We start from the raw sequence: 27,832 nt of genomic DNA on the forward strand, positions 1-27,832 counted from the left end.
TGCAAGTAAAACCTTCATGGGCTATCCCTGTACACGATTTCCTATTTCTTCTTCCAGACATTGCAAATTTACGTCGTTACAAAGGCATTTAATAATTAGGCGGCACGTGTAGTGAAATGCCAGCTCGCATATGGGGGCTCTTTGTAATAAAATGCACAACAAAAATCTCGGACGTTTTCAGGGTTCGTGCAGCATTTTCAAAGTTTCCAGATTGCCTTAACAGAATCCTCAGATTTCCTGAGCCAAGTTCCTAACTGGGAATAAGATGGTATATCCAGATTAATAACATGGTTCTGACTTGCTCGTTCCGGGCAGTGATTTTGTACAGCAGACCGGAGACTGTTGACAGGGTTGTTTGTAAATACCGGTACGTTAGTTTTGTGACATTTTCCGTTATCGTGGCGCTGATGTGCAATCACGTTGGCATTAGCTATCGAACAGGTATTCTTCTACATGAACATATGGTTGTGACCTTGTGTCTCACGTGAAATTACGCCAGAGGTTTTTACAACGGATCATAGAATTTTCGCTGGCACTCTATCATTGCAACTGCCTGCGGAAAATTCTATGCCGACAGTGCCGGCGTATGCAGGAGTGAGAGGCTTTCTTCCGTACGTACGTTCGTGCACGCTTGTGGGTAAAGGTTGTTCTTTCAACAGGAATCCCCGAACTTATTGCATCTATTCGAGGTTGTGGAGCCAGCTGCGAAGAATCATTCCTTAAACTCATCTGGAGGACGTCTATTTGTACATTCGAAACGCCTTTTAGTGGTATCGTTTTCTTAAATTTCCATACATATAGTACACACTGGTACTAACACACAATCCGATACCCGTATGTGCGTACGCACGTACTATGTTGTTCACTATTGTTACAACACAATCATGCGAGTTTACAGTCCCGTTGGCATTAGTTACCGAATAGGTATTCTTTTTATATGAACATATGGTTGTGACCTTTTGCCTCTGTTATGCCCGTGACATAACAAGAATATCGTACTGTACTATGTGCAGTATGCGTCTATTCTGTGTATTTGCAGGAAGAAATCAATAATCTGATGAACATGAGTTTATTCCGTAAGGGTTAATGGTTAATACGCCGGCTGCGCCGAGCGTTTTTATACCGTGCTTCGCGTATTGCCACGGTCGTAGACATGTATGGAAAAACATGCAACTAAATAGAGAGAGAGAGAGAGAAACAAAATAAAGACTAAGTAGAGAGAAATGATAGGAAACAGGGATGCGTTATATTTAGCGTTGAACAGAAATGCTGGTGGTGCTCACCAGTGCTCTCCCTCAGTTATGTGCCGTCTCTTGCGCACATTCATTCCAAGTGAGAAAAGGAACAGTGTCGGGTGCAGATTTGCGAAAGTTGAGGAGATGCTGTGGCAGGCAATGAAATTTTCGATTGGAAACTTAAGGATAAAATTAAGAAGAATTTCCAGGAATACTTATATAGTATTCACACTTTGCAACAAAGGTAAGAGAGTTATTTAATTAAAACGAAAATTATAGATAAAATAAATCGTTATTTATTGCAGGCTTTTTAGGCTTTATTAACGAATAAGGTAAGTGAATAATTGAAATACGGTAAGTAAAGGCAAGAAATTCCACTCGCTTCCATCCATCGTCGATCCATCCAGTGCGTCCATCCAATGCGTCGCTAGCTCCGGATTATCGATTCTCCATATCGACGTTGTATTATCGTTATCCAAATCCACGTCCGTCGTCAATGTTGTAGGAATTATTGAATAGCAGGTAAGTGTTAGAAGAATAGAGGATAGAGTAGTGTATTTGTTAGAAGAGAGTACCATATAATAACGGTCTTTTCTTTGTTTATTCTTTTGCGGTCTTTTCTTTTTTTTTTATTCTTTTGCGGATTTTTTTTCTTTTTTATTCTTTTGCGGTCTTTTCTTTTTTTTCGCGATCAAAGTATATTTTAATAAATAAAAATAATTATTCTTTTCTTTTGACGCACCCGAATAGAAAATTCTTTTCTTTTCGTTACAGTTAGCCGCTTTTGTGAAAATTTAGCCGCTCGCGAATAAAAATAAAAGCATCCCACTTTTTTTTCTTTTCTTTTTTTTTAATATCTTTTTTCTTTTGGTTGCTTTTTATTTTCTTTTTGGATGCATATTCGGGCGTCTTAATTATTAATGCTGGAACCAAGAAACACGAATAGGTAATATTATTGAATACATTATGCATACTTACTGATACTTACAATGTAGATGACCTTTGCCTTGAGCGGCCGGTCTGATGAAATAATGACCTTTGTTAATAATTAATAGTTAGTAATTATGAGTTAAAAAGGAAAGGTTATCGTTCCTTCCACAGCCAGTTATTAACAATAGATATTGTGAATGTATTATTAGTGACTATGGTTATTAGTCACGCGGGTTGATTATAGAATTATGCAGCCAACTGTGCTAGTGCTACCGCGGTCTACAGCGGCTTGACTAATCTCAGCGGTCAAGGCAATGACTTCCGTATGGGGGCTAGCATGGTCCTGCAGAGGTCTATATGTTACCTGGTAATACGATCATATATCGACAAAGGGCGATGGTGAAGTATACTAAGCTCTTTTGTTAATAATGGCTATCGGTGAAGGAGCGCGTCACTTAATATCCAGAAGCGACAAAAAAAATTTTTTTTTTAAAATTTAAAGCAATAAGGTTAAAGTGTTATGTGAATATTCAGGTGAGAGGAAGATCTGATGACAAGGAATTTGATGATTCCTCCAATCGTCCGATCGTGGCGTGCACTCCACTTTCGGCGATTATAAAACCGGTTTCGGCACCACTTGTTATGCCCGTGACATAACAAGAATATCGTACTGTACTATATGCAGTATGCGTCTATTCTATGTATTTGCAGGAAGAAATCAATAATCTGATGAACATGAGTTTATTCCGTAAGGGTTAATGGTTAATACGCCGGCTGCGCCGAGCGTTTTTATACCGTGCTTCGCGTATTGCCACGGTCGTAGACATGTATGGAAAAACATGCAACTAAATAGAGAGAGAGAGAGAGAAACAAAATAAAGACTAAGTAGAGAGAAATGATAGGAAACAGGGATGCGTTATATTTAGCGTTGAACAGAAATGCTGGTGGTGCTCACCACCTCACGTGGAATTATGCCAGAGTTTTTTACAACGGATCATAGAATTTTCGCTGGCGTTCTCTAATTTGCAAGTGCCTGCGGAAAATTTTATGCCGATAGTGCCGGCGTATGCTGGAGTGAGAGGTCTTCTGCCATATGCTGCTTATGCAAATAAATACGAACGTTCGTGCACGCTCTTGGGTAAAGGTCGTCATTCAACAGGAACCCCACAATTTATTGTATCTATTCAAGGTTATGGAGCCAGCTGCGAAGAATTATTCTTTAAACTTATCTGGAGGATGTCTATTTGTACACTGGAGACGCCTTTTAGTGATATCGTTTTATTAAAATTCCATACGCAGTACGCACAGCTACTAACACACAATCCGATACCAGTGTGTGCGTACATACTTGGTTATTAGTTGTTGTTACAACACGAGTATGTACAATCTCACATGCACGCCGAATTTTAAAACCGGTTTTGCTTTCTACGAGGCACACACAAGTACAGCAAGTAGTAGTACATATTATTTTTATCCATGCCATCAGCAAGCTTCTACCGCAGTTATTGAACTACACGCGTAGACAATTAAGTTTTTCCGTGCTTGTAGATACTCAACGAAAGCTTTAAGGAGAAGTTGTTATAAATACCATCATAATCTGGTTTGCTGTGTTCCTGTAATATTATAATTATGTCTTACTCGTATATCAGAACGTAATACTAAATTCAGATTTACGAGAAACACAAAGCTGACGTGGTCGGATTTTGCTAGGAACTGAGTTTCGTCTGGGAAGCGCCCGGAAACCCAGTGGCGCGTCTAGGGGGGTGCCAGAGCAGCCATGGCCCCCCGTAACCTGGACGTCAGAAAATTTCGCAAGAGGGGGGTACACTGCGAAATTTTTTACGGCGGAGGTCGCCAAAAAGCGAGAGAATATTCCCCCCTTTCGTGTGAGTTCTCTGGCTACCCCTCCGAAACCCGGCTAGATTCGCCACTGCGGAAACCTGCAAATGAAGCATCTTTAAAAGACGATTCAGACCATCAAAAACAACGCCAAATGCGCTGTAATGTCCGGGACGGTATCTGTTTTGGGACGGCATCGCACAAGGTCACTGCAATGTCCTGTCAAGGATGAAGATCCAGAAGCATCGAAGGCTGTGGTTGTGGTAAGCCAAGCTAACTGGCAGGACGCAAGACGGAGAAAGGCAAGCGGCGCTGAAATATGCCGCCCTAGAAGTAGAATTAAGGTACTACCGATTACCGAACCCAGTTTGATTTCCTTAAAGATTTCGGCATTTATCTACTTATCATTAATTATTTACTTTGATTCTTAAGGAGAACTTGGCACCGCGTGATCTTACAATCTTTTAGAAACACTTTAGTTTATGCTTGACATCCATTTCAGAAGATGGACGTAAGTGACTTGCATGCACTTTAATTATTCATCAGTTTGCTGGCCACATATGTACGCGGGATGTGTTTTAAGCTTTAACTCGTGGTGTGTGCACAACCATGCTTTTTAATTTCTGTCCATGAAGAATTTATTTACTTCTTTTCTTGCTGCAGCAACCCGCTATTCCTGGTTTCAGCTCGCCTTTATGGACTTAAAGAACGAAGTGGTGCCAAATGATGGTGCAACAGAGTTGCGAGATGTCACAAGAAAACAGATTTTAGAAGAAGGTATGCCTTTGCCGAGGAAGCCGAATTCATTTACGTCCTTCAAAGCAAATTAAACATTTAACCGGGGCGCATCTGGTGTTAACCAGCAATGAATACTATAGAGACTCTGGAGGAGGTCACACAAGAGCAAAAGGGAGAACTGCGAAGACTGAGACAAACCCTGGCTGAAATAGAGATCACTGAAGCGTAAGAAACAAAAACTATCCCGCCTTGTCGCATTCGGAACATGCATGTAACAAAAGCGAACGCTTTTGTCCACACGCTGTTAGGGTTAACCGCTAATGACTGACAGATCTCGTTAGGCTCCAGTACTTCCCGCTTACAATTTCAGAGGTCAAGAAGCAGCTGCAGAAAAGCTGGACATTCACCCTGGCAAAAGTGGTCAACCAAATCAGGATGAAATTAGATTTCATGTGGTTAGTAAACGCTTGTTGATACAAGGGGCCTCGATTATGCCTTGGTTATTTGTAGTTTGAGAACTTGATGGACCAGCTTTTCCAGACCTACAACCATCTCGTAGATACATCCAGTTTCCAGGCGCTATCCGCTACAACCTCCTTGTGGCTCGAAGAACACTGCAATCCCTCCAGCATCATGGCCTTGACAGCTGGAGTCTTACGTGATTGTCAGTGATGGTGTTATGTAATGAATACTCTTCATACGCAACTGTTTTACGGTTAAACCCTCAATTTTTGTTTGTACTCGGTAGCCACAACTGATGCATACACAAGGCACAGATGTGCATTTAGATCTTCCATACAAAATTTGATACGCATTTGTCATTTTTGATAAACCAGAAGTTTCGTATAAATTGGCCTTTGGCATCCTTGTTTGGACAAATACAGATACCTTGGTGATTACGCGCCACAGGAGAGCAGAGCGCCGATCGCATTGTTGATCCCAAATCTTCCCGGGACAGCCGCGCCACTGCTCGGCAGGAATTCCGCTTTGCTGCGCTAAAATAACACCGTTCGATATCGTTGGCATCACGTCTGAAATGTACGGTAACACCGCATATCTGTGCCCGGACCAGCTCAAACGTTAATCAACCAGGCACGACGACGACGAAATCTAGTCAACGGAAGATCATTTTGAATGGGCTTGTTATTGGCTATTCTTTTAAAGCACATGTCAAGAAAAGCATACAAAAGCCAAACTAAATAACACTGAGAATTACGACCGAATCAATGTCAAGGAATATTCTGTAGAAAAAGTAAGTGGAAAAAAGGAGGATAGTGAGCGAAGGACACGAAGACCGAACTCGTATCCGACGGGGCTGGACGCCTGACGGCAATACCGAAACGGCGTTCCTGCCGGGACAGGATCACTGAATCTCCTGCGTCCAGCGCGGGACAATCGAGGGAGTAGGCGGCGGTCAGGCGGGTGACCGGTCCCAAGGCCCCGCTGAAATCCTTGATCAGGGCATCTCCGGACGCCTCGTGGATTCGCCCAGCCCACCGCCCGTATGAGCGAGAGAATGTCCCGCAACCGGCGCTTCCGATTGCGAATAATGCGACAGATACACCACGGGCTTCGTCCGCAGCAGCCGCTTGTCGCCGTAGAACGGCCGTAATGCAGCTAACTGGACCGGGTCAACATTCGTGGATCTTCAGTGACCGCGCGTTATAAATGCTGTTACCTCTCGCACTGGATGTACCGCAACCGGCGCTTCCGATTGCGAATAGTGCGCGCGAATAGCTGCCGCTCCTGCGTTACACAGTGCCGGGTCGACCGATGTCGATTCACTATGGCGCGAGCGCAACTGGCATCCCAACGCCGTGTGGGTGACGAAGATGATAGCAGACATGCAAGGCGACGATGCCGTGCGCGTTTTGTCGTGGCTATCCGCTCGTGCGCTTCTTTTATGCGCAGTCGGCAAAGGAACAGTGCTGGCGCTTCAGCACCGCCGTTTGCACAGCTGTCCGACGGCTGCGTCGTGAGTGTGGGAAAAGATGTGAACGTTGGCATATCTCGACCAGCCGGGCCGGGACTTGATGACGGCTCTTCCTGGAAATGTGCGTATGACATAAACACTGTACAACCAATACAACGTATTTTTTTCCACAATTCAAATGATTGTTTTTTCAATCAGTCTGAACAACGCTCATCCCGATGGGATCCCACAGCGCTGGCCCCCTGGGAACATGTCGATTTGCGGTAGTTTAATTTGACACAGCAGAGCAAATTAACCTTCGCCACACTGGCTGTGTACTACAGAGACTGACCACCGGAGGCAAAATGGACCGCCAATATGTTTTCGGTTTTCGGCCATATGGATGAAAACCGGACGGTTATAATTAATTGATTTGCATGGCAGTTAAGTTTAACGTGGCCATTGGGCAGTGGTCATTTGGCTTTGTATAACTCTCGACTTCGCACACATTTGGCCAGTTTAATAATAATTGTCCTGTGTCCAGTCCAGCCGAGTCCACAAGGAGATGATGCGCCCGCAAGCGATTTCCGGCTGATGTGAACAAACCACTTGGTTCCCTTGTCACTGTGAACGACGAAGAAGGTTTTAAAAAAAAACATTATCTAAGTTTTTCATCAGAAACCAAATCGGTCAAAACTCTAGACAATACCGGACCAATGAATACAAAATCTGGCAGCGTTGCATCGAATGGAGAAAACGGAACACACTGCAGTACTGCACAGTGCACATTTGCCAAGTTCGGGTTACATTAATAATATAAACTTTTCCCGCTACCGCTACAGAAGCAGCACTAATACTCAGTATCAGCAGCAAAATTCATCACATTGACATTATCTTATCAGTTTGCGCTATCAGTATCATCGGCGCGGTGTACAGCTCAACAATCGCAAGCACTCTCGGCCGCGAAGCGAGTGCAAAACTCAAAGCGCAGTGAAAACGAGTGAATGCTAAACTCAGCCGCGTTCATGCTAGTGTATTTCGTCCTTAACAATGTGCATAATTGCTTTTACTTTTGGTAACAACGGCACTCAGTTTTACAGTTTTACAAGGTTCCGTACACCAGAAAATTGTCACTCCATAAAGTCATGCGTAGTTTGAAATCTCCAAACATGCGGTTTAGTGGCGGCCGTCTCAGCAAAACTGCATTGGGTTAAGCGGGAATCAGTTGATATAATCCGGTAACTACGGAAATGGAAAGCATAGGCTTCCGCAATTCCGGTGCTGTCGAAGAAATTGGCAGCAGTATACAGTACGACTATGCGAAGGATGACTTTATTGGGAGGGGAGCGTTTGGAATAGTTTACAAAGCCAAAGTCAGAAAAGCACTTTTACGATTCCGCACTCCGTCCGAGCCAGATTTCGTAGCCGTCAAAGTGATGCATGTCGCGATTAATTCTGCAATTGCTGCCGATCAACAAAACTGGATGACCGCAGTGCAGAGAATGAAACAACTTCCTGGACTGAAGCACAAACATCTCGTACGCTATCACAAGGTTTCCATCACAAAATCTTCGGGCGGAGTGACAGTGGAGCTGGCAATGGATTATCATAAAGGTGTGACAGGGATCACAAGCAGCTTTTGTCGAAGTCACTCTGCTCTTGTAATATTTATTCTCTATTTTATATTTATTTTGTGTATATTTTATTATTGTAGGTGATCTTGCGTCGTTTTTAAGGGAAGCTAAGGAAAACGCAAACCTTATGAACAACTGGGGAAAAGTGATTCGATTTGCAGAGGACATGACCCAAGGACTGGAATTCCTCCATCAAAAGGGCATCATTCACGGCGATTTGAAGCCTGAAAATATTCTTCTGATCGTCTCGCAAAATGGCAGCGAGAAACTGGTGATTGGCGATTTAGACGATCTGGTGCAAATGAAAGAAAGCGCCACCTGCTCTGCAGACATTTCCCAGTTACGAGGCACAACGCGCTATATGTCGCCGGAAATGCTGAAGAAATTTTCACAACAAGAAGCAGAGCGACCAGGACGAAAAACGGATATGTGGAGTCTGGGATGCATCATTCTGGAGATGGCCGAAAACTATGCACGCGTGCCCAAGAAACAGCTCGTAAAGGATGGGAATATCGTCGATGCGGGAAGCGATCTTGGAAATTACCAGTACGCATGCTTGATAATCGACGGTTACGTTCCATCTGTAAGCGACGACATTGAGGACAATTTAGCGTGCATTATTCGACAGTGTTTAGATACAAGTAGCGCAAACCGATTATCCGCCGGAGAATTACTCCAGGAGCTACCGAAGAAAGACGTCATAGTATTTTTTGGGCTCAGGGATTCTAAATATCTCTGCGTCATGATATTCAATCCGTTGACTAACTCTGTTAATGTTCAAGAGGTGCGGGGCGCACCAAAACTTAAGGGGTATCTGTGGCGCGAGTTAGCGGTAACAGCCAACAAAATTGTAATTACGGAACTGATACGTCATGGTGACGTCTACAAGGTGAAATTCCATTTGTGGAATGTCGACGAGGGAACATGGGGTCAACACGAGCCAGTTCCTTCTTTGAATATAATATTATATCCGTATACAACGGTGGCTGCGGTAGAGGACAAGGCTTATTTCTTCGACGATACCGGAATCTTAACAGAAATGGACATTTCTACAGGCGAAATTGCACCTTTAACTCAACCAAATCAACGGTATGGCCTCTTTTTTGGTCAGCATACATTGCAGTCATGGTATCAACGATTCTAGCTTTTTATATTTTACAGCCCTCTCCACTCACCAGAAGCAGTAGCCAAATGCCGTGAGCAGATATTTTATGCTACTAGGAGCCGCCTCTTCCAGTATGACACGGTGATCAAGAAATGGAAGAACTTACCATGGCAACAAGATCGCGAGTATTTTGCAATGGCCGTGGTCAGCGGACACATATACATTATGGGCGGAATGCTTCGGGACGCAACGCTTGACTTTCCTGCAACAGCTGACTGTATTCGTTTGAAACTGGGTTGTACAACGTGGGAAAAGATTGAACCACTTCTTCAGCCTAAATGGCGGCATGCTGCTTGTGTTATCAAGGATCGAATATACATCTGCGGCGGTATGAATACTGAAGACGAGAACGCCGTTACGATAGAGGCTTACGACACCAGCGCCGACGCAGGATGGTCGACTGTCAATTTGCCGCCGAAGGATAACAAACAGTTTGCAGCCTGGTTGGCTGCATACACATACAGTGATTCGTGGTATACACGTGCAACCACGGTTTCCGTCAAGCAGGGTATTGACATCTTTCCAGACATAACCGCTTAAACGGCGTTTAGCATCATGCGTCGTTGTGCATCGACTTGCATAATTAAAGCTTACGAAACAAAGTACCAATTGATAAAAAAGTAAATTCATTTGATTACTCTAGTTAAGTATCACAAGTTACAAAAACAGAACGCAAACTGCAACCAATTTAACCGGAAGTAAACTTCGTCCAGCCTTTTAATCGGTGTAATCGCATTGGTGGTTGTTTGATTACTGATGTTGACCAAACGGAAACTGGTTGCAGTAGCATGCACTCCCTCGCTCTCCATCGCACCGCCCGTCGTTTTCGCACTGAAAGTAATTCGTAACAGCCGTCTCCGTGCTTTCGACTGCACGTTGCTCGCCAGTTGCCTGTTCGTCAACAGCGCACTCTTCTTTGTACTAGTAATCAAATAACGATTACGCTTCAATCATTGTTAGCAACACTAGCCATCTTCCAGACCGAAACGTTTAGCATTCAAACATTAGTTCTTTTATCCAGAAAATTTTTGCTACGGTAGTTATCAACCATGTTTACAAGCCCACTGCCATAGACCTCAAGCCACGGACATCAGTCCAAATCGGAGCCGGCCTGCATCGCGAGGGCCGGGGCCGTTCTGCGGCTACACACCGGCTGACCCCGGCGGTCCTTACTGCATTTGCCGGTGTTGAAGCAGTAAATGTCGCACATGTCCTCTACACGCGATATTTTTGAATTTCAGTTATTAGCCATAAAATTGTATGATTAAAATGTTTCGCGCAATAGTTAATTATTGCTACAGGATTCCTCTTCCCAGAATTATATCATTAATAACAACTACGAACTATATTTGTAATGATGTAATCATATCAACTGAGGTCTGTACTATTATTTTTCTATGTTATTTCATTTTCAGTTTTTAATAATCGGCTTCGCGGGCAGTTGTGGTTCGGTTTTATATGATAAACTTATTGTGCCATTCAGTTTTGGGACTGAAATTTCTGTCCTAGAGCTTCGTCAGCTATCCCGAAAATAATACTACTTCTAATGGCAATAATAACAGAAATCAATCGTATAGTAGCAACAGGTATAGTAATAGTAAAGATAGTAGGTAATTAATAATAATTACGGAGCTCGCTCTGCGGCCAGGGACTCACTCAGGACGGCGCTACAGCAGGTCGCCAACAAGAACGATAAGCCCTCCTGGGAAAAGCTGTTCTCCTTTGCCTCTACCGCGCTCCGTGCACCGCCGAAAACTAAATCGGAACGGACAGAATCTTTAGCGACTTTTGTGAAACGGAACGTCGGCGCCTTCCATCGAGGAACCGAGCTACCCCCGACACCGCCCCCGCCGGCCCCCAAAAACAAATCAGATCAAGAGGATCTTGTACGCCGTGTCGGGCAGAAAATTGACGACGGTAGCATTTCTGGAGCCATGCGGCTAATTCTCTCAACAGACGCTGTCGCCACCCCTTCCCCTGCTGTGCTACACGAGCTACGGGAAAAGCATCCAGAATGCCCACCGCCCCCTACCTCGGCTCCGCTCGCTCCGCCAGCAGCTGCAGCGCCGCCTATCACAGCAGCAGAAGTGTTTTCCGCCGTACACACTTTTCCTCGTGGTTCAGCAGCAGGGCCGGATGGTTTACGTCCACAACGCCTTCTCGACATGGTCGGACACAAATTCGATGATCACTGTAGGCCACTTTGCGAAGCGCTAGCGAACGTTTTGAATCGGCCCGCGCTCAAGCTCTGACTCTGACTCAGACTCTGACCGCTCAAACTCTGACTCTGACCACTCAAAGTCTGACTCTGACTGTCCAAACTCTGACTCTGACTGAATAACCTAAGAATAACTTAAGAAACCTAAGAAACCTAAGAAACCCAGGAACCCTAAGAACCCGAAGAAACCTAAGAAACCTAAGAAACCTAAGAAACCTCAGAAACCTCAGAAACCTAAGAAACCTAAGAAACCTATTAAGAAACCTATTAAGAAACCTAAGAAACCTTCAGAGTCAGAGTCAGACTTTGAGCGGTCAGAGTCCGACTTTGAGTAGTCAGAGTCAGAGTTTGAGTGGTCAGAATCAGAGTCAGAGTCAGAGTTGGAGTCTAGGCCTTTTGAATCTGGCAATTAACGGAAGCATCCCGGAGGAGATCCGACCAGTGTTTTTCGGTGGCAAACTGCTCGCCTTGAGAAAGAAGGACGGTGGCTTGCGCCCGATTGCGGTTGGTCTAACTTTACGCCGTCTTACAGCAAAGATAATTTGCTATCGTGTTGCCGATCGTATTACATCCGTTTTGTCGCCCGAGCAGCTTGGTTTTAACGTGCGTGGTGGGGCAGAAGCAATTGTGCATGCGACAAGAGTATTTGGGGAGTCGTCCGCTGCCGAGCTAAAAGCGGTTCTAAAAGTTGATTTCAAGAACGCCTTCAACACCGTTTCCAGAAAAGCTGTTTTAGATGCCGCTGAACTTCACCTACCCGAATACAAAGCCTTTCTTCATTGTGCATATGGTAATCATTCTTCGCTATTTATTGAACAGATAATTATGTCTTCCTAGTCGGGAGTGCAGCAAGGAGATCCACTGGGCCCATTACTGTTCTGCCTTGCACTCCAGCCAGTCGTTGCATCGTTGAAGGCAGGTTTAAACGCCTGGTTCTTGGATGATGGAACCGTGGGCGGTAAGCCAGCGACAGTAGCACACGTCTTCGGAGAGATCATCCGGAAAGCTCGTGAAATTGGCTTAGTGGTGAACGAAGCGAAGTGCGAGCTTCATATCTCTGGAGGAACAGAGCAAGCCCAAAACGACGCTGTGGCCTTTTTCCAGGAGTTGTACCCGAAACTACGTATCCTGACTAACACCGACTTCCTGCTGCTAGGTGCACCGGTGTTGGTTGAAGGCATCGGTCCAGCTGTTGCCGAGAAGTGCGCAACAGTAAAGATGGCGTGTGACCGCCTGGAGCTACTGCCCCGCCACCACGCACTTTTTCTCCTAAAAAACTGCCTGGGGGCCCCGAAAATTATTTATATGCTGCGGTGTTGTAATGCCTGGAAACAACCGCAACAGCTCTACCAACTGGATGAAGCAATGCGGTTGTGTTTCCAGACCCTGTGTAATGTACGGACCAGCCACGATGACTATCCATGTTGGCGGCAGGCGACACTTCCAGTGAGCAGAGGCGGTATTGGTATACGTCGGGCGGAAGAATTAGCGCTTCCAGCCTTCTTGGCTTCGATTCACTCCGTAACCGACTTAATATCATTATTGCTCCCTGATCACCCCGCTGTTAACATCTCTGCCGCTTTCGAGTTATGGAAAACTAACGCACGCCTGGCAGAACTCCCGGAGCATAATGCCAGAAAAGCACAACGAACATGGGACCTTCCACTGTGTAACGCATCGCTATCCGTACTGCTGGACATCTTTCGCGACGATGAAATCAACCGGGCCCGCCTCCTCGCACAGTCGACACCGGAAGCTGGTATATGGTTAAATGCCTTGCCCTCGGCACATATCGGTAATCTCTTGGACGATGACACCGTGAAGATATCAGTCGGCCTGAGACTTGGTGTAAGTATCTGTGAAGCACACTCTTGTTCGAAGTGCCACAAGCCCGTTGATGTGTATGGTCACCACGGCTTGTCCTGCGCATTCTCAGCTGGAAGGCATCCACGCCATGGCGGCCTGAACAGTATTTTGTGCAGATCGTTAGTATCAGCCGGCATCCCTGCAAAATTGGAGCCGCGAGGAACATCCCACACATCGGACCGCCGCCCAGATGGCTGCACCACGTTTGCGTGGCAACGCGGTATGTGTTTGGCGTGGGACGTGACCTGCGTGGACACTGTGGCTATGTCTCACCGGAAAGCCACATCAGTCACCGCGGGATCCGCCGCACAGGCGGAGGATAGAAAGCGGGATTGTACTTGTACCTTCAGGGCAGATACATCTTCGTACCGCTGGCTTTTGAAACTCTTGGACCATGGGGAAAGTCAGCTAGCCGATTAGTGAAAGAAATTGGCAAGCGACTTCAACAGCATACGGGTGAGCCACGCTCCCATGAGTACCTCCGTCAACGACTGTCGCTGGAAATTCAGCGAGGCAACGCTGCTTCCGTACTCGGGACAATGGAGGGAGCGGCAGCATTAAATGAGTTATTTTTTATTTGATTTATTGTTTTGAAACAGTAATGTTGCCGCTTCTTGTGAAATCAATAAAAACGAATTACAGGCTGTACTACCGTAACTGGCAAATGATAATTAACTGTAATACAACCTCTGGCTTTTGAAACTACGGGGACATTTGGACCACTAACAAAGAAATTTTTCAAAGATCTGTCAAGAAAGATTTGCGAATGTAGTGGTAACCCTCGGTCGGGAGAGTTTTTGCGTCAGAGAATCAGCATTGAAATACAACGCGGAAGTGCTGTGTCTGTCCTCGGAACATTTAATGAGATGCGAGACAACGAAGACGTTTTTTTAGCGTTTAGATTGGCTAATCAGGAATGATTGGAGCCCGATGTTGTATTTCTTAGCAGCTCCGCTGTGATTTTGTTATTATGCAATAAAATATCTTTGTTTGAAAAAAAAAAAATTAACTGTAATTAACCACCAGATTTAATAATGCGCCTGGCGTAATTATTAAACTCTGGAAGCACAATAATGAATTAGTGTGTTGATGCATATTTGGTCGCATTCGGCGCACTCGTTGACGCCGAAGCAGCGCTTCCTCCAGATCTAATCAGATCCATCCGCATGCACGGCGCGGCGCGTGCCGTAGAAGTCCGCCAAGGCGAGGCGAAGGAAACAGGCTTGCTGAGTTGCACCGACTCAAATAGATGCGTGTCGTTCATCGAATTCAAAAACACGGACGTGTAACGCATAAGGTCACTTGATCGTGGCTACTCAAAAAGCCGTTATAAAACTGTCTTTGATATTTTATCTAATAAAATAGCCCAATCGGCGCTAACCGCCAACTACAAACCCAGGACACAACTGAAATAAATACATAATATAAATGAAAAGGGAAATGTCCGGCGATAAATGTTATTGCAAACTTGAAAGGGAATTGCATTATAATGTAATATTATCTTCAGCAGTTTAACCGGCTATTTTTTTGTCGGTGCGGACTTTCGCGATTACTGTTGTATGAGAGTTCTTCTGCTGCTGAACATATCTGAATGATCGGTAAGTACTAGCAAAATGGGACGTTGATGGATATTAATTTTGCACCGTGCTTATTACAAACAGTAGTCTGCAAGTGTAACCTTCATGGGCTATCCCTGTACCCGATTTCCTATTTCTTCTTCCAGACATTGCAAATTTAAGTCGTTACAAAGGCATTTATTGATTATGCGACACGTGTAGTGAATGCCAGCTCGCATATGAGGGCTCTTTGTAATACAATGCACAACAAAAATCTCGGACGTTTTCAGGGTTCGTGCTGCATTTTCAAAGTTTCCAGATTGCCTTAACACAATCCTCAGATTTCCTGAGCCAAGTTCATAACTGGGAATTAGATGGTACATCTAGATCAATAACATGGTTCTGCCATGCTCGTTCCGGGCAGTGATTTTGTACAACTGACCGGACACTGTTGACAGCGTTGTTTGTAAATAGCGGTACGTTAGTTTTGTGACCTTTTCCGTTATCGCGGCGCTGATTTGCAGTCACGTTGTCATTAGCTACCGAACAGGTATTCTTCTACATGAACATATGGTTGTGACCTTGTGTCTCACGTGAAATTACGCCAGAGGTTTTACAACGAATCGGCAAGGGGTAAAACGTGGCAGTGGCACCTGCCAGTGGCACTGCCAATGGCATGAAATGCGGTAAAAGCTGGAGTCTCTGGCAACTGGCAAGCGATGAAACCTGGCAGAATTTAAAAAATGTGGCACCGCACGTAGGAAGCACATTCGGAATGGTTGGTCAAATCTATACTGTAACCGCTAGACGAACTTGCACCACTTTAGATCCGGCCGCTGCCTGCCACTGGCCGGGGATCGAGCACGAGCCTTCCTCCCACCGGGCGGCGCACACTTTGCGTTTCAGTTTTTGTACTAGTACTGTACTCGGTGCCTGCCTGCAGCCTGCCCCTGCCAGGGGAACCCCAAAAACCACAACAAACCAGATTTACAATTAGAAAAATGTCAGAGCTCTGACATTGTGCTCTTACTATAATTATCTAACGTTGCAAAGATTAAAAAACCAGCAATGAACAGCAAAACAGGTAAAATGGCGGTAGCATCAGAGTGAAAAAATTCAAATCGAAACATTTCTACACGGAGCAAAGTGTGTATATTATGCCTGCATTTTTCCGTACACCAGACTCTGTGGTGCAAGTTCGTCTAGCGGCTACAGTAATTTTTGAAAATGTTGCCAGCACACAATCAATTTATCATGTACAGCGTTAACCTCAATGGACATGCACGAAGGGCATGAGTAAGAACCGGAACAAAAATTTTAAAGGTCACACTGTATTGAGGTCTGCACAAAGCGCCGCAGTAAAATGAATCACAATTCACAAGGCTTATGCTAATAACATTTTGGAACGTTTCCTACGGAAACCCATACGTTGGCATTTGCAATTGCACTGATTATGACTTATGACTAAATGCGAAAAATTTTGTGAAAATTTTTTGTTACTGTACAGTTTGTTCACTTTCTTGCTGTTGACGTTAGAACACCGTCTGATGGCAGCTGAACTAGGCAACTGAACTGGCAAAGTGAGAGAAACATTACTATTGTTGTCTACTTTCCATCTTTCCCCGTTAAAGAATAGACAGACGCGGAAGTCAGGAACAGCTCGTTCCAGCTTTTGTTATCTGTCTGCTGTAATTGCAACATGAACTCTATAGTCTATACTAACTAATAAAAATATATACGTATATCACAAATTACGTCTGTGATATGCTATATTACCGGTAATTAGGCTTGGCAGTTGGCAGCTTAAACAGTACAGCGTCTTGGCAGAATACAACCACCGCACTTCCTGAAGGCTTATTCATGTTAAAGTGTTTTCCTTAGAAACAGTTTTACTCATATTTGGTGGTTTCGCTTGTAGGTATAATTAAATTGAAAGCTATAAAGTATTTAAATATTGATTGGCCAAACACAATTAACATAATTTTATGGAAACAATTTAAAACATAGAAGCTCGCGAGCAGTGGTACTGGCTTATTAATTTAATTTCACTAATTATTATTTTGGTTGACCGCACTGCAGTATAATAGTGCAATACAGTGTGCAACAAAGTAGAAAACAGACACCTGAGACACGTAATAATCCCAAACTTAAAATTCGTACCACTGTCACTCTACAGTAAAATAAATTCTGAGATGAATACTCAGTTCATGCTGTGCAACGTTGTCCTACTGAAGACTGGAGTATGCCAATGATTATTACCAAAACTGCGCTTACGTTTACAAGGTTGTCCCGTAATTTCTATAATATACAGTACATTAACATTTCTATTACATACACAGCGACAAAATATAAATTCACGAGTTATGTTAAACTCAATACGACAGCGCGTCACGGGATATTTTTTACGATCGACAGGCCTCATTTGGCATGGGTGATACTTGCGGCCTTGCCAAATATCGATCTACATAAATTACGAGTAAGAACCATCGATTTTGAATTATGTAATAAAATATTAACTTTATGTACCTTAAACAGTAAATCTGCCATTGTAGACGTAGCATAGTGGCAGAAATTATAACGAAAATTTCACCTATATGCAGAGTACGTGCTATCTTTACATTACGATGGAAATTACGGGATAAGCTTGTAGTACGTCAAAGCGCTAATTATCTGTACAAGTAACGAAATTGAAATAATACAGCGCGAAGCACGAATTAGATTGACCGCGTGCTAAATGTAAACAGAAAGTTATTTTTAACGATACTAAACTGCATCTCATAATAATGATTCAGCCCTGCAATTCTAATGATCTAATCAAACATACCCAGCGGGCTAGCCGCACTCCACGCCATGCAGTATTATTGAAGACAAACAGTTCCGGACCGGAAGGGAAAGCTGGAACTGTAGTGATAATAATTTGTAACTGCCTGTATAAACATTACGAGATCATTAAATTCTGAAGAGAGAATATGGCTGTTAGTGTTACCGAGTGAAACCGCGCTTTCTAACGCGCTTTACACTCGTGTTTTGAGTCTTGACAGTTGACACAGACCTGATCCAGCAGGGTGGCCAACGGTGTCCTGTTTTAATGATTAATCTGCTTTGGTGCCGGTTCGACGCAATTGTCAGTTATACGCACGTGCGTTTCAACTTCGCTGTTTTTCCAAAAAAACTGGCGCCATATAACTGTACATACACACCATTACATTCACAGGGTCCTTATCTTCTTGTTTTGGTAGCTTATTGCTCAGCCCGTTGTACATAACGGCGAAAATTAATCATGATAAGCCAACCGATGGTTAAGGGATTTGGCCCGGTACATAGCGCTAAAATCGTGTACATTGACGGGAATATTCGCTTTCGCGCACTTTCAAACACTTTTTTGGGTTGCTTTTTGACATTGTGTAGCCAAATGACTGGTGTACATAGGCGTGAAATCCGTTTTCGCGCGCAACATCCGGTGGCTGAGTTATGAGGGTAACAAAATTCCAAAAAGTTTAAATGCATTCAGGTGTACCAAAAGTCTCCTTATGGACCGATCCCCTTTTGAACTTTTGCACGTAAATGCACATAACCATAAAGATCGTTTTGACACGGACCCACTGTTCCAGCATGTTTTTCAAATTTTAAAATAAATTTCAAAAATTTTAAAATTCATTTTAAAATTTCAAAAAAATCGTGGAAGTCTGGATCCGTGTCAAAACCATCTTCATGGTTATGTGCATTTACGCGCAAAATTTGAAAGGGAAACTTTTTGGAATTTTGTTACCCTCATAACTTCGCAACCGGACGTTGCGCGCGGTTTTCTCACCTAGGTATACAATTCTTCTGGCTACAAAATACCATAAAGCAATGCACAAAAGTGTTTGGGAGCGCGCAACAGCGAAAGTTCCCCTGGATGTACACGAATTTGATGCTATGTACCGGGCCAAATCCCTTAAGCAACATTTTGCTGGGCGGTGTGCGACAGTATTAAAATCTGCTGCGTACTTTTTAATACCTGGCTTTGAGTACGGCGCAATTTCTGAATATCGAGAAATTCCGGCACCTGTTGTTACCTTTGAGTTTATGGACGTTATCTACCTAGTTGGATACGATCATAGTGGGACGGATTACGAGGAGATAAATTTTATTAGTTCGTGTATGCATTCTCATTATTCGGCTATTATGCCAATATGCGTACAGCGTAAGTAACAGAGCTTAATTTGTGTTTGCACGCCTTTTCTGTCTTGATTATTATTACACTCCCCAGTTCTCAACCTGAAGTTCAATTAGTTTGAACACACTATGTACACTGTGTACGCCTACTCGTATCACAGCCTTTTGTTGTTTAACGAGTTAAAAAGTTCTATAACCAATAAATTTTGAACAGATACTTGCGAGTCATATTGAGACTGTCAGCGCGCTATCTGCTTGAACGTTATTGGCGGCAAATGCGCTACTGTTGGGCCAGTCGCTATGGCAGCCTACGAGTAGGCAGCCAGCGACAGTCCCGCTTCCGGTGTGCTGACTCACACCGAGTCGCACTCGCTGTCGAGCGCTAGATCCCCTCACGTCTCGGCCAATCATCGGCCTCGATGTAGGCGGAGCCACGCCTCCTTTCCACATCTCGGCCTATCAGCGTTCGTTCGCTCGTGTTGGATCTGCCCAGTGCCGCATTAGGCTTTTTCCCATGTTATGGCTCGATGTGCCGTTCATTTTTCATTCACTAGCTGACATTCGGTGATTTTGATTCTACAGCTCACATCGAGCCTTTGTGTTTTGGTTCTCTGTACTTTATTGATATCCACAATAAAGCCTTTACTCACTACCGTGAGCCTTTGTTCGCCTGCTGTCACACTACACCAAAAAATTAGCGCCGTTATTTTGAATTTATAATTAGCTATGGTGTTCATGAATTTAGTCGCAGCGCTGCATAACATTACGTCATTACAATAACTAGATAAATACTGTAGACAGCGTAGAGTTTTGTACCTACTTGTTCGTATTAATTTTTGTATCGAATGCCACCGGGATGTTGTTGTTACCAGTCATCCGCTGGCTTAGCCTGGCTATATACCTACTGTACTGTATATTAGCTACCTGTTATGACATTCATATTGCGAACATTTATACTACGAAGTACGAATAATAGGTGTTAAAGGAAGCGCAACAAAATTTTGGATGACCTTTACATTCTACGGTGAGAACAATTACGAACATATAAATACGTTAGCCGTCTGGAGGATATACAATGGACGACAAAAAGAAGTTGAACCGATCAGTCGGTCCGCGGTTCAAAAATAACCTCGCAACGACACGCCACCAGTAAAACTTAGACGCTTACTCACTTTCTTTGCATGCTACTTTCAGACGCTCGCGCTCCGTGAATATTGAGTGCAACTATACTGATTGCATATCAAAGGTGTAGAAAAAATTCTCAACTTTTTGATGCTAAACATGTGGCTGTTTATGGCGAACAGCACAAATTCTAGCCATTTTGCTTTCTCGTAGGCACAGCATAGGATCTGTGCGCAAAACCGTTTGGCATGCAATCTATGCTTACGTCTATGAGAAAGCAAAATGGCTAGAATTTGTGTTATTTGCGATAAAAAGCCACATGTTCAGTATCAAAAAGTTCAGAATTTTTTTCTACACCTTTTGATACGCAGTTTGTACAGTGGACTGCGAAAACCTGTTACTTTCGGTCCGCGACCGAATGACCAATCCAAATAAATGGCCAAGACCAAATGACCAACAAACAGGAAACGTGCAAGAATTCGAACACTTGCACCTTACGCATTTCCCAACGAAAACCATCAACCGATATCTCAAACGAAAGAGAAAACAATTTCAAAAATTTCGATACCAAATACGTCACCCTTCAGGAGATTTACCAGAAAATTCGAGCCATTTTAGTTTGCCGTAGACAAAGCATACGATTTCCGTGTGAAAACTGAATCCAAACCGTGGATTCAATCCTATGCTATGTCTACGAGAAACTTTACATAAATGCGTCGATTTTCTCTTAGATCTCATAAAAAATCACTTGTTTGGTATAAAATTCTTGAAATTTTCTACAGGCCGACGGCCAATCACGAATTTGCCTGTCTGAGTACAGAAAAATGCTTGGTTACGCGCGTTGTAACACCTTTTCGCAGTCCACTGTATAGTTGCACTCCGAAATTTACGGAGCGCGTGCGTTTGAGTGGCGCCACTGGCGTGCAAACAGAGGTTATTTTTGAACCGGACCGACTGATCGGTTCAACTTCTTTTTGTCGTCCATTGTACCGTTACACGAGCACCATAACAATAATAAAATATATTTGTTAATGAACAGCGTTCGAGTAACTACAGTTAGACGCTTTACATGTACAATACTCGTACAATCATAATATAGTTTGACAAGAAACGGCTTCGGCTTTGCCTCCGCGTTTCTTGTGGTCTGCGGTCGGTTTCTCGAATGATTTTGATTAATTCACTATTACTGCGTGCACTATTTGCGATTACTATAATTATGCACTAAACAGTGGTGTTACTTCAGTTCTTCACCAAGCTATCACGATTTGCGCTCAAGAAAATAACGGTAATTTGGTAATTACACAAACTCTCAGTCGGCTGTGCGCATTTTACAGTAATAGAAATTGGTCATTCACTGTGTGCAGTGAACAGTATTGATACTTCAGTTACTCACGACCACTCGTTTCGTTACGTACACACCCAGCAGGCGGTGCGCAATGGTTAATTTTAGTAGGTCGGTCACCCACTCGCCTACCGGCACACGAGAATAGTGGTACTTCGGTCACTCACATGCAATGTGCAGTTCCAGTAGTGGTAGCTCAGTTACTCGTTCGTTACCACTCGTTTGGCTCCGATCGATAATATAATTTTCCGATCTGAGCAGTTCAGTCGGTTTGGCATTTTCTGATCTGACGAATCAAATTTATTCCGTATTATGCGGAAATATTAATTTTACGGACCGTACAGATATGGATGTACTGTTACTACTGTATTTGCTGCTTAATCACTGTCCTTAGTTTTGCTCGGACTGCAATCATTGTAATGAAAGGTCAGCCCGTTTAACGGTTACTATGGTCAGTTTCTTTAACGCCTGCTTTTAAATGGCTTTTAACGAGCGTTCTTATTCCTAACTCATGTTTTTGAGCGCTTTTAATTGTTACCGATTTACTGAAATGAAGCCATCCACTAGCAGCATCGATTGCGTTACTTCTAACTGGCTAGTGAGTGGCTGTTTTAGTTTTGTAGGAGTAAAGTTAAAACCTTTTTAATTTGCTGATCTAAAAAGGTGCCATTTTAAATTTACTGATTTTGTGCTCCATGCAACCGGACTCTGAAATTATTTTCAAGGTCACCCTGTGCTTTCAGCTCTACAGGCACCGGCGTCTGTGAACGGGAGTCGGAGCGGATAGTTATTAAAACAAAATGCATGTGACACGGTTTCCAGACATTCTGAATCGAATGGCGTTAACAGTTTTTCGATTAAGTTTTTGGTTTGTTCTGACCAGATCGTACGGGGTTTTCCGTTGTAATATAGATCTTTTCCTTGATAGGTTTACCACGTGAATACCAAAACAGTATTATAAAATCTGCCTACGACACTTTACGTTACTTCAGAGTTCAGATCATGTCCTTGCTTTTCGTTACTGTAGTCACAGCGTCAACAGTGGGAATCATGTAGTTCCACTTGTTGTAAACACGGTATCTTAAGTTGTTTCTATTTAGGCTTACACTTAGTACTTATTCATAGGTTTTCTAGGTTGTACTCAACGCTGAACCTCAGTAATTAGATGATTTGAACACCGTATTCCGTCGTAAAGCATCTTCCAGAGGTGAGCCTTCAGCAAGTGTGGCGATCGCAATTTTAACATTGCTTGTCATCCTTTTTTATTTGACACTTTGCGCAGACGACAAAATGCGATGTGGCCTTTTGCAAATTTTGAGTTAGTTCTTACTCATTTACTCCCGCACTTGGCCGGTGCTGTTAACGCTGTACATGATAGACTGACTGTATGCTGGCAACATTTTCAAAAATTATAGGGTTGACCAACCATTCCGAAGGTGCTTCCTACGTGCGGTGCCACATTTTATGGGATATCTGCCAAGGTTTCATCGCTTGCCAGTTGCCAGAGACTCCAGCTTTTATCGCATGCCATGCCAGTGGCAGTGCCACTGGCAGGTGCCACTGCCACGTTTTACCCCCTGCCCAACGAATCATAGAATTTTCGCTGGAATTCTCTAATTAGGTTCAGGCAGAACCCTAATGAGGTGTTATATGGTCTGCCTCTTTCGAGCGATTTCAGAGGGTTGCAGCAGTTTCTATAACATGGACGTCTACGGGAAATGTGCGATGTCCAAGCAAATTTTGGCCTGTGTACGCTCTGTATTGCGTTGTAAAGCAAAAATACAGAGAAAAAGGTTGTGCAGCTTTAAATTCTCTATCCAAATAATACCACAAAAAAATTTCAGGTATGACAGATGCACAGAAAAATGGCCAGGTCAGTGACTCACACATGTCCAATCTGCATACTGTTTTCGACTCTGAAAAGCACAACGTGGCTGTTGTGGCCCACGATCTGTAGTTAAACGCTTATATATGCACCACCATACAGCAGCACTCATTTCCGGGCGGATATTTTCAGACACACAGGCACTGCAATGATGAAGCACGTATTGTGCTTGTAAACTGTTTGCTAAGTTCTGAATACGGTGCCCTTTTGTCTTTGTGGCACGGCACACAACAGAATTTTTGTTGATGCTTTGTCGCAAATTAAATAAACAACAATAACATCATGAAAATTACTAACTGCAAACTGTTCATAAGTGTGTTTTGGCATATAACATGTACAGTAGATAATTAATGCATATATAACCATTATAGTTCTTTATAGCGCATGGCATACATTCAGGATATTAAAATTTAATATGGTTCGAGGTAATGTTGTATACAGTGTACTCTAAAGTATATTTTAACTAACATCACTACCCTAGTATTTTCACTGGTAGATACAAAAGTAAAATCCGCAGTTTTTAATGCATACAGCGTCAAAGATGAATCCGAAGATTGCGCATGTTTGGACAAATAATTTTTAACCGTACAAGCGATTTGACGCCTAGAAAATGTACTCTCCAAAAAACGCGAAATAATTTCAATATTTGATAACACGAGAACTTCGGTGCAGCGTTAACACTCGAATTTAAACTTGCGGTAATTTATTTGATAACTTACTTGTTTCCGCATAAATCACAGTCTAGCATAAATCACATTATTGACAATAAAATTATGCACAAAACAGGTAAATTAGGATCAAGCAAAACTTATTACCTGTTCAAATTTGACCCTGTAAAGAACGATAAGAATTCAGATTTCTGTTGTTCTTTTTGTAGTATGCTATCACAGTTTAGATACACGATGCAAATCAAAACGATAATAACATGAAGTTCCGAAAATTTAAGTTTTTTTATGGGCAACACTACATATCAAACTGCAAGCCATGGTTTTAGCTAGCCTGTGGCTACTGCACATGAATTTGCGGCTACCCTCTGAAACGCCGCGGCGCTGTTGTCGCTTTTCACGTGACCACACTAGCCACGCCTTTCGCCTGGACTTAATTTGCAACTGCTTGCGGAAAATTTTATGCCGACAGTGCCGGCGTATACAGGAGTGAAAGGCCTTCTTCCGTATGGTGCCATGCACATAAATACGAGGAAGTGGAAGTGTTTCTTTTGTAAATGCCGTTTTGTTCTGGTGCATAGTTTGCACTCGTACCGTGATACTTATTAAAGGTTACCCAGTTTGATAAATACGAACGTTCGTCGTCATTCAACAGGAACCCCACATTTTATTGTATCTATTCGAGGTTATGGAGCCAGCTGCGAAGAATTATTCTTTAAACTTATCCGGAGAATGTCTATTTGTACACTCGAGACGCCTTTTAGTGATATCGTTGTATTAAACTTCCATACACAGTACGCACACCTACTATTACACAATCCGATACCCGTATGTGCGTACATACTTGGTTATTACATAGTTGTTGTTACAACACAATCGTACGAGTACTGTATGTACAATCTCACATGCACGCCGAAATTAAAAACCGGTTTTGCTGTCTACGAGGCACACACAAGTACAGTAAGTAGTAGTACATACATATTATTTTTATCCATGCCATCAGCAAGCTTCTACCGCAGTTATTGAACTACACGCGTAGACAATTAAGTTTTTCCGTGCTTGTAGATACTCAACGAAAGCTTTAAGGAGAAGTTGTTATAAAATTAATACCATCATAATCTGGTTTGCTGTGTTCCTGTAATATTATAATTATGTCTTACTCGTATATCAGAACGAAATACTAAATTCACATTTACGAGAAACACAAAGCTGACGTGGTTGGATTTTGCTAGGAACTGAGTTTCGTCTGGGAAGCGCCCGGAAACCTGCTAATGAAGCATCTCTGAAAGACGATCTAGACCATCAAAAACAACGGCAAATGCGCTGTAATGTCCGGGACGGTATCTGTTTTGGGACAGCGTCGCACAAGGTCACTGCAATGTCCTGTCAAGGATGAAGATCCGGAAACATGTGGTTATGATTAGCCAAGCGAACTGGCAGCACGCAAAACGGAGAAAGGGAAACAACGCTGATGTAATGCGCCCTAGAGGGATCAAGGTACTTACTTTTCCAGTTTGCTTTCTTTAAAGAATTCGGCGGACGGACGTCGAGTTTAGAAAACGGACGTCAAGTGACGTACATGCAACCTAATTTACTTATCAATTTGCTTTTCAAATATGCGGGAGAACTTGTTCCAATTCGTGTTTTAACCATGCTTTCTATCGTTGATGGATTAATTTACTTATTTCCACTTGGAATAAAGGGCTGCACGGTCAATGTATTTTCAGAAGTCTTAACATTTGAAAAGAATGCATTTTTTTAGATATCGCAGAGCTAGAAAGGAGTTGTAACTGAAACTGAGCGGCCGAGACAAATGTCCATCAAGAAAATTGTGACTACAAGCTTGATCATGATTTCTGGTTGCTCCACGAGCAGTTTTCTTACGCAGTAATCTGCTTTGTTTGGTTCCAGCTTGCCTTGGGGACTTAAAGAACGAAGTGGTGCCCAATGATGGCGCCACAGAGCTGCGAGGTTCAAAAATTTTAGAGGAAGGTACGGCTTTACCAGGCTTTGCGTTATGGAAGTGCTGCGCTGCTGAGTTACTTGGGAACTTTAACCGTGGCGCATCTGGTGTTGACAGCAATGAATACTATAAAGGCTCTGGAGGAAGTCACCCAAAAGCAGAAGGGAGAACTGCACAGACTGAGACAAAACCTGGCTGAAATGGAGATTAAAGCGTAAGAGAAGAAAACCTGTCCCTTTTATCCAGTCGGAGCACGCATGTGACAAAAGAGAAACGCTCTTGTCCACAAGCTTGTTCGGGTTAAGCGCTGGGTTATGACTGGAAAATCTCGTTATACTCGGTTTTTCCGGCTTGTGGTTTCAGAAGTCAAGACGCAGCTGCAGAAATGCTGGACATTCTTCCTAGCACAAGTGCTCAGCCAAATTCGGATGACGCCAAATTTCATGTGGTCGGTAAAAACTTGATGGTACATCTGCCCCGATTAAGTTTTGAGTATATTTTGCAGTTTCAGCGACTGATGGATCACCTTTTCCAAACATACGACCACTACGTGGATGCATCCAGTTTCCAGACGCTGTCCGATACAACCTACATGTGGCTCGAAGAACACTGCAGTCCCTCCAGCCTCATGGCCTTGACAGCTGGAGTGCTGCGTGATCGTCAGTGATTACATAGCACTTTAATTCATTGTTAACAAAATCACAGCAAAGCTGCCAAGAAAAACAACATCGGTCTAATTATTCCCGACCAGCGAATCTAAATGCTAAAAAAGCATCCTCGTTGTCTCTCTGTGCCTTGTGTATGCATCAGTTTTGGTTGCCGAGCCAAACAAAAAATTGCGGGTTTAACCGTAAAATATAAGCGTAAGAAGAGTATAACCGTAATACAAATCACTACGAGGAAGTGCAGTGTCTGTCCTCGGAACCTTTAACGACATGAGAGACAACGAGGACGTTTTTTTAGCTTTTAGATTGGCGGGTCATTATTGACCATGCCCCATGTTGTTTTTGTTGGCAGCGCTGCTGTGATTTTGTTAACAATGAAATAAACTACAGAAATGTTTAAAAAATGGCACAGATGTGCATCAATATCTTCCACACAAAATTGATGCGAATTTGTCATTTTTATTACACCTTAAGTTTCGTGTAAATTGACCTTTGACATCCTTTTGTGGACTAATACTTTAGCGAGTACATGGCGCTGAAAAGCAGAATGTCAATCGCATCGTTGCTGCCAAATCTCCTAAGGACAGCGCCGTTCAACTGCTTGACAGCGATTCCAATTTTCTGCGCCGATCTAACACCGCTCGATACTGTTGGTAACATGTGTGAACTGTAGTATCGCATATTTGTGCCTAAACCAACTAAAATGTTAATCAACCAAGCACGACGAAATTTTAACGGAAGATCACTTTAAACCGGCTTTGAATTTACTGTCTAGAGTATTCTCCTAAATCACAAGAAAAATAGTCAATTGTTAAGCGCATACACATTACACAGAGCAAACAAATAGCCTTCGGAGTTACGGCCGAATTAATGTCAGATGCGAGCGAGAAACTGACATTTTGCAGAAAGTAAGGGGAAAAAAAGGATAGTGAGCGAAGG

The 27,832-nt window shown here is 43.2% G+C and overlaps 2 protein-coding genes and 1 long non-coding RNA gene across 3 annotated transcripts; all 3 read left to right on the forward strand.

The window, feature by feature from the left end:
• Positions 1 to 7,653: 7,653 nt before the first annotated feature.
• On the forward strand, positions 7,654 to 10,076 carry LOC129601375 (calcium/calmodulin-dependent protein kinase type II subunit gamma-like). The gene is made up of 3 exons (XM_055500174.1): positions 7,654 to 8,268; positions 8,369 to 9,377; positions 9,450 to 10,076. The coding sequence occupies exons 1-3, from the start codon at positions 7,905 to 7,907 to the stop codon at positions 9,991 to 9,993; spliced, it is 1,917 nt and encodes a 638-aa protein (XP_055356149.1). The 5' UTR covers positions 7,654 to 7,904; the 3' UTR covers positions 9,994 to 10,076.
• Positions 10,077 to 11,387: 1,311 nt separating this feature from the next.
• Positions 11,388 to 14,457, forward strand: LOC129601387 (uncharacterized). The gene is made up of 3 exons (XM_055500183.1): positions 11,388 to 11,646; positions 12,591 to 13,871; positions 14,432 to 14,457. Exons 1-3 carry the CDS (start codon positions 11,388 to 11,390, stop codon positions 14,455 to 14,457), a joined length of 1,566 nt encoding a protein of 521 aa, XP_055356158.1.
• Positions 14,458 to 25,275: 10,818 nt separating this feature from the next.
• LOC129601382 (uncharacterized) lies at positions 25,276 to 27,528 on the forward strand. Its single transcript, XR_008692214.1, has 5 exons — positions 25,276 to 25,762; positions 26,177 to 26,257; positions 26,346 to 26,442; positions 26,592 to 26,676; positions 26,734 to 27,528. It is a non-coding gene; the product is annotated as an uncharacterized LOC129601382 (long non-coding RNA).
• Positions 27,529 to 27,832: the final 304 nt, after the last annotated feature.

The sequence above is a fragment of the Paramacrobiotus metropolitanus genome, unplaced genomic scaffold, assembly GCF_019649055.1.
Source record: "Paramacrobiotus metropolitanus isolate TYO unplaced genomic scaffold, Prichtersi_v1.0 Parri_scaffold0000232, whole genome shotgun sequence".
In the NCBI taxonomy this organism is placed as follows: Eukaryota; Metazoa; Tardigrada; class Eutardigrada; order Parachela; family Macrobiotidae; genus Paramacrobiotus; species Paramacrobiotus metropolitanus.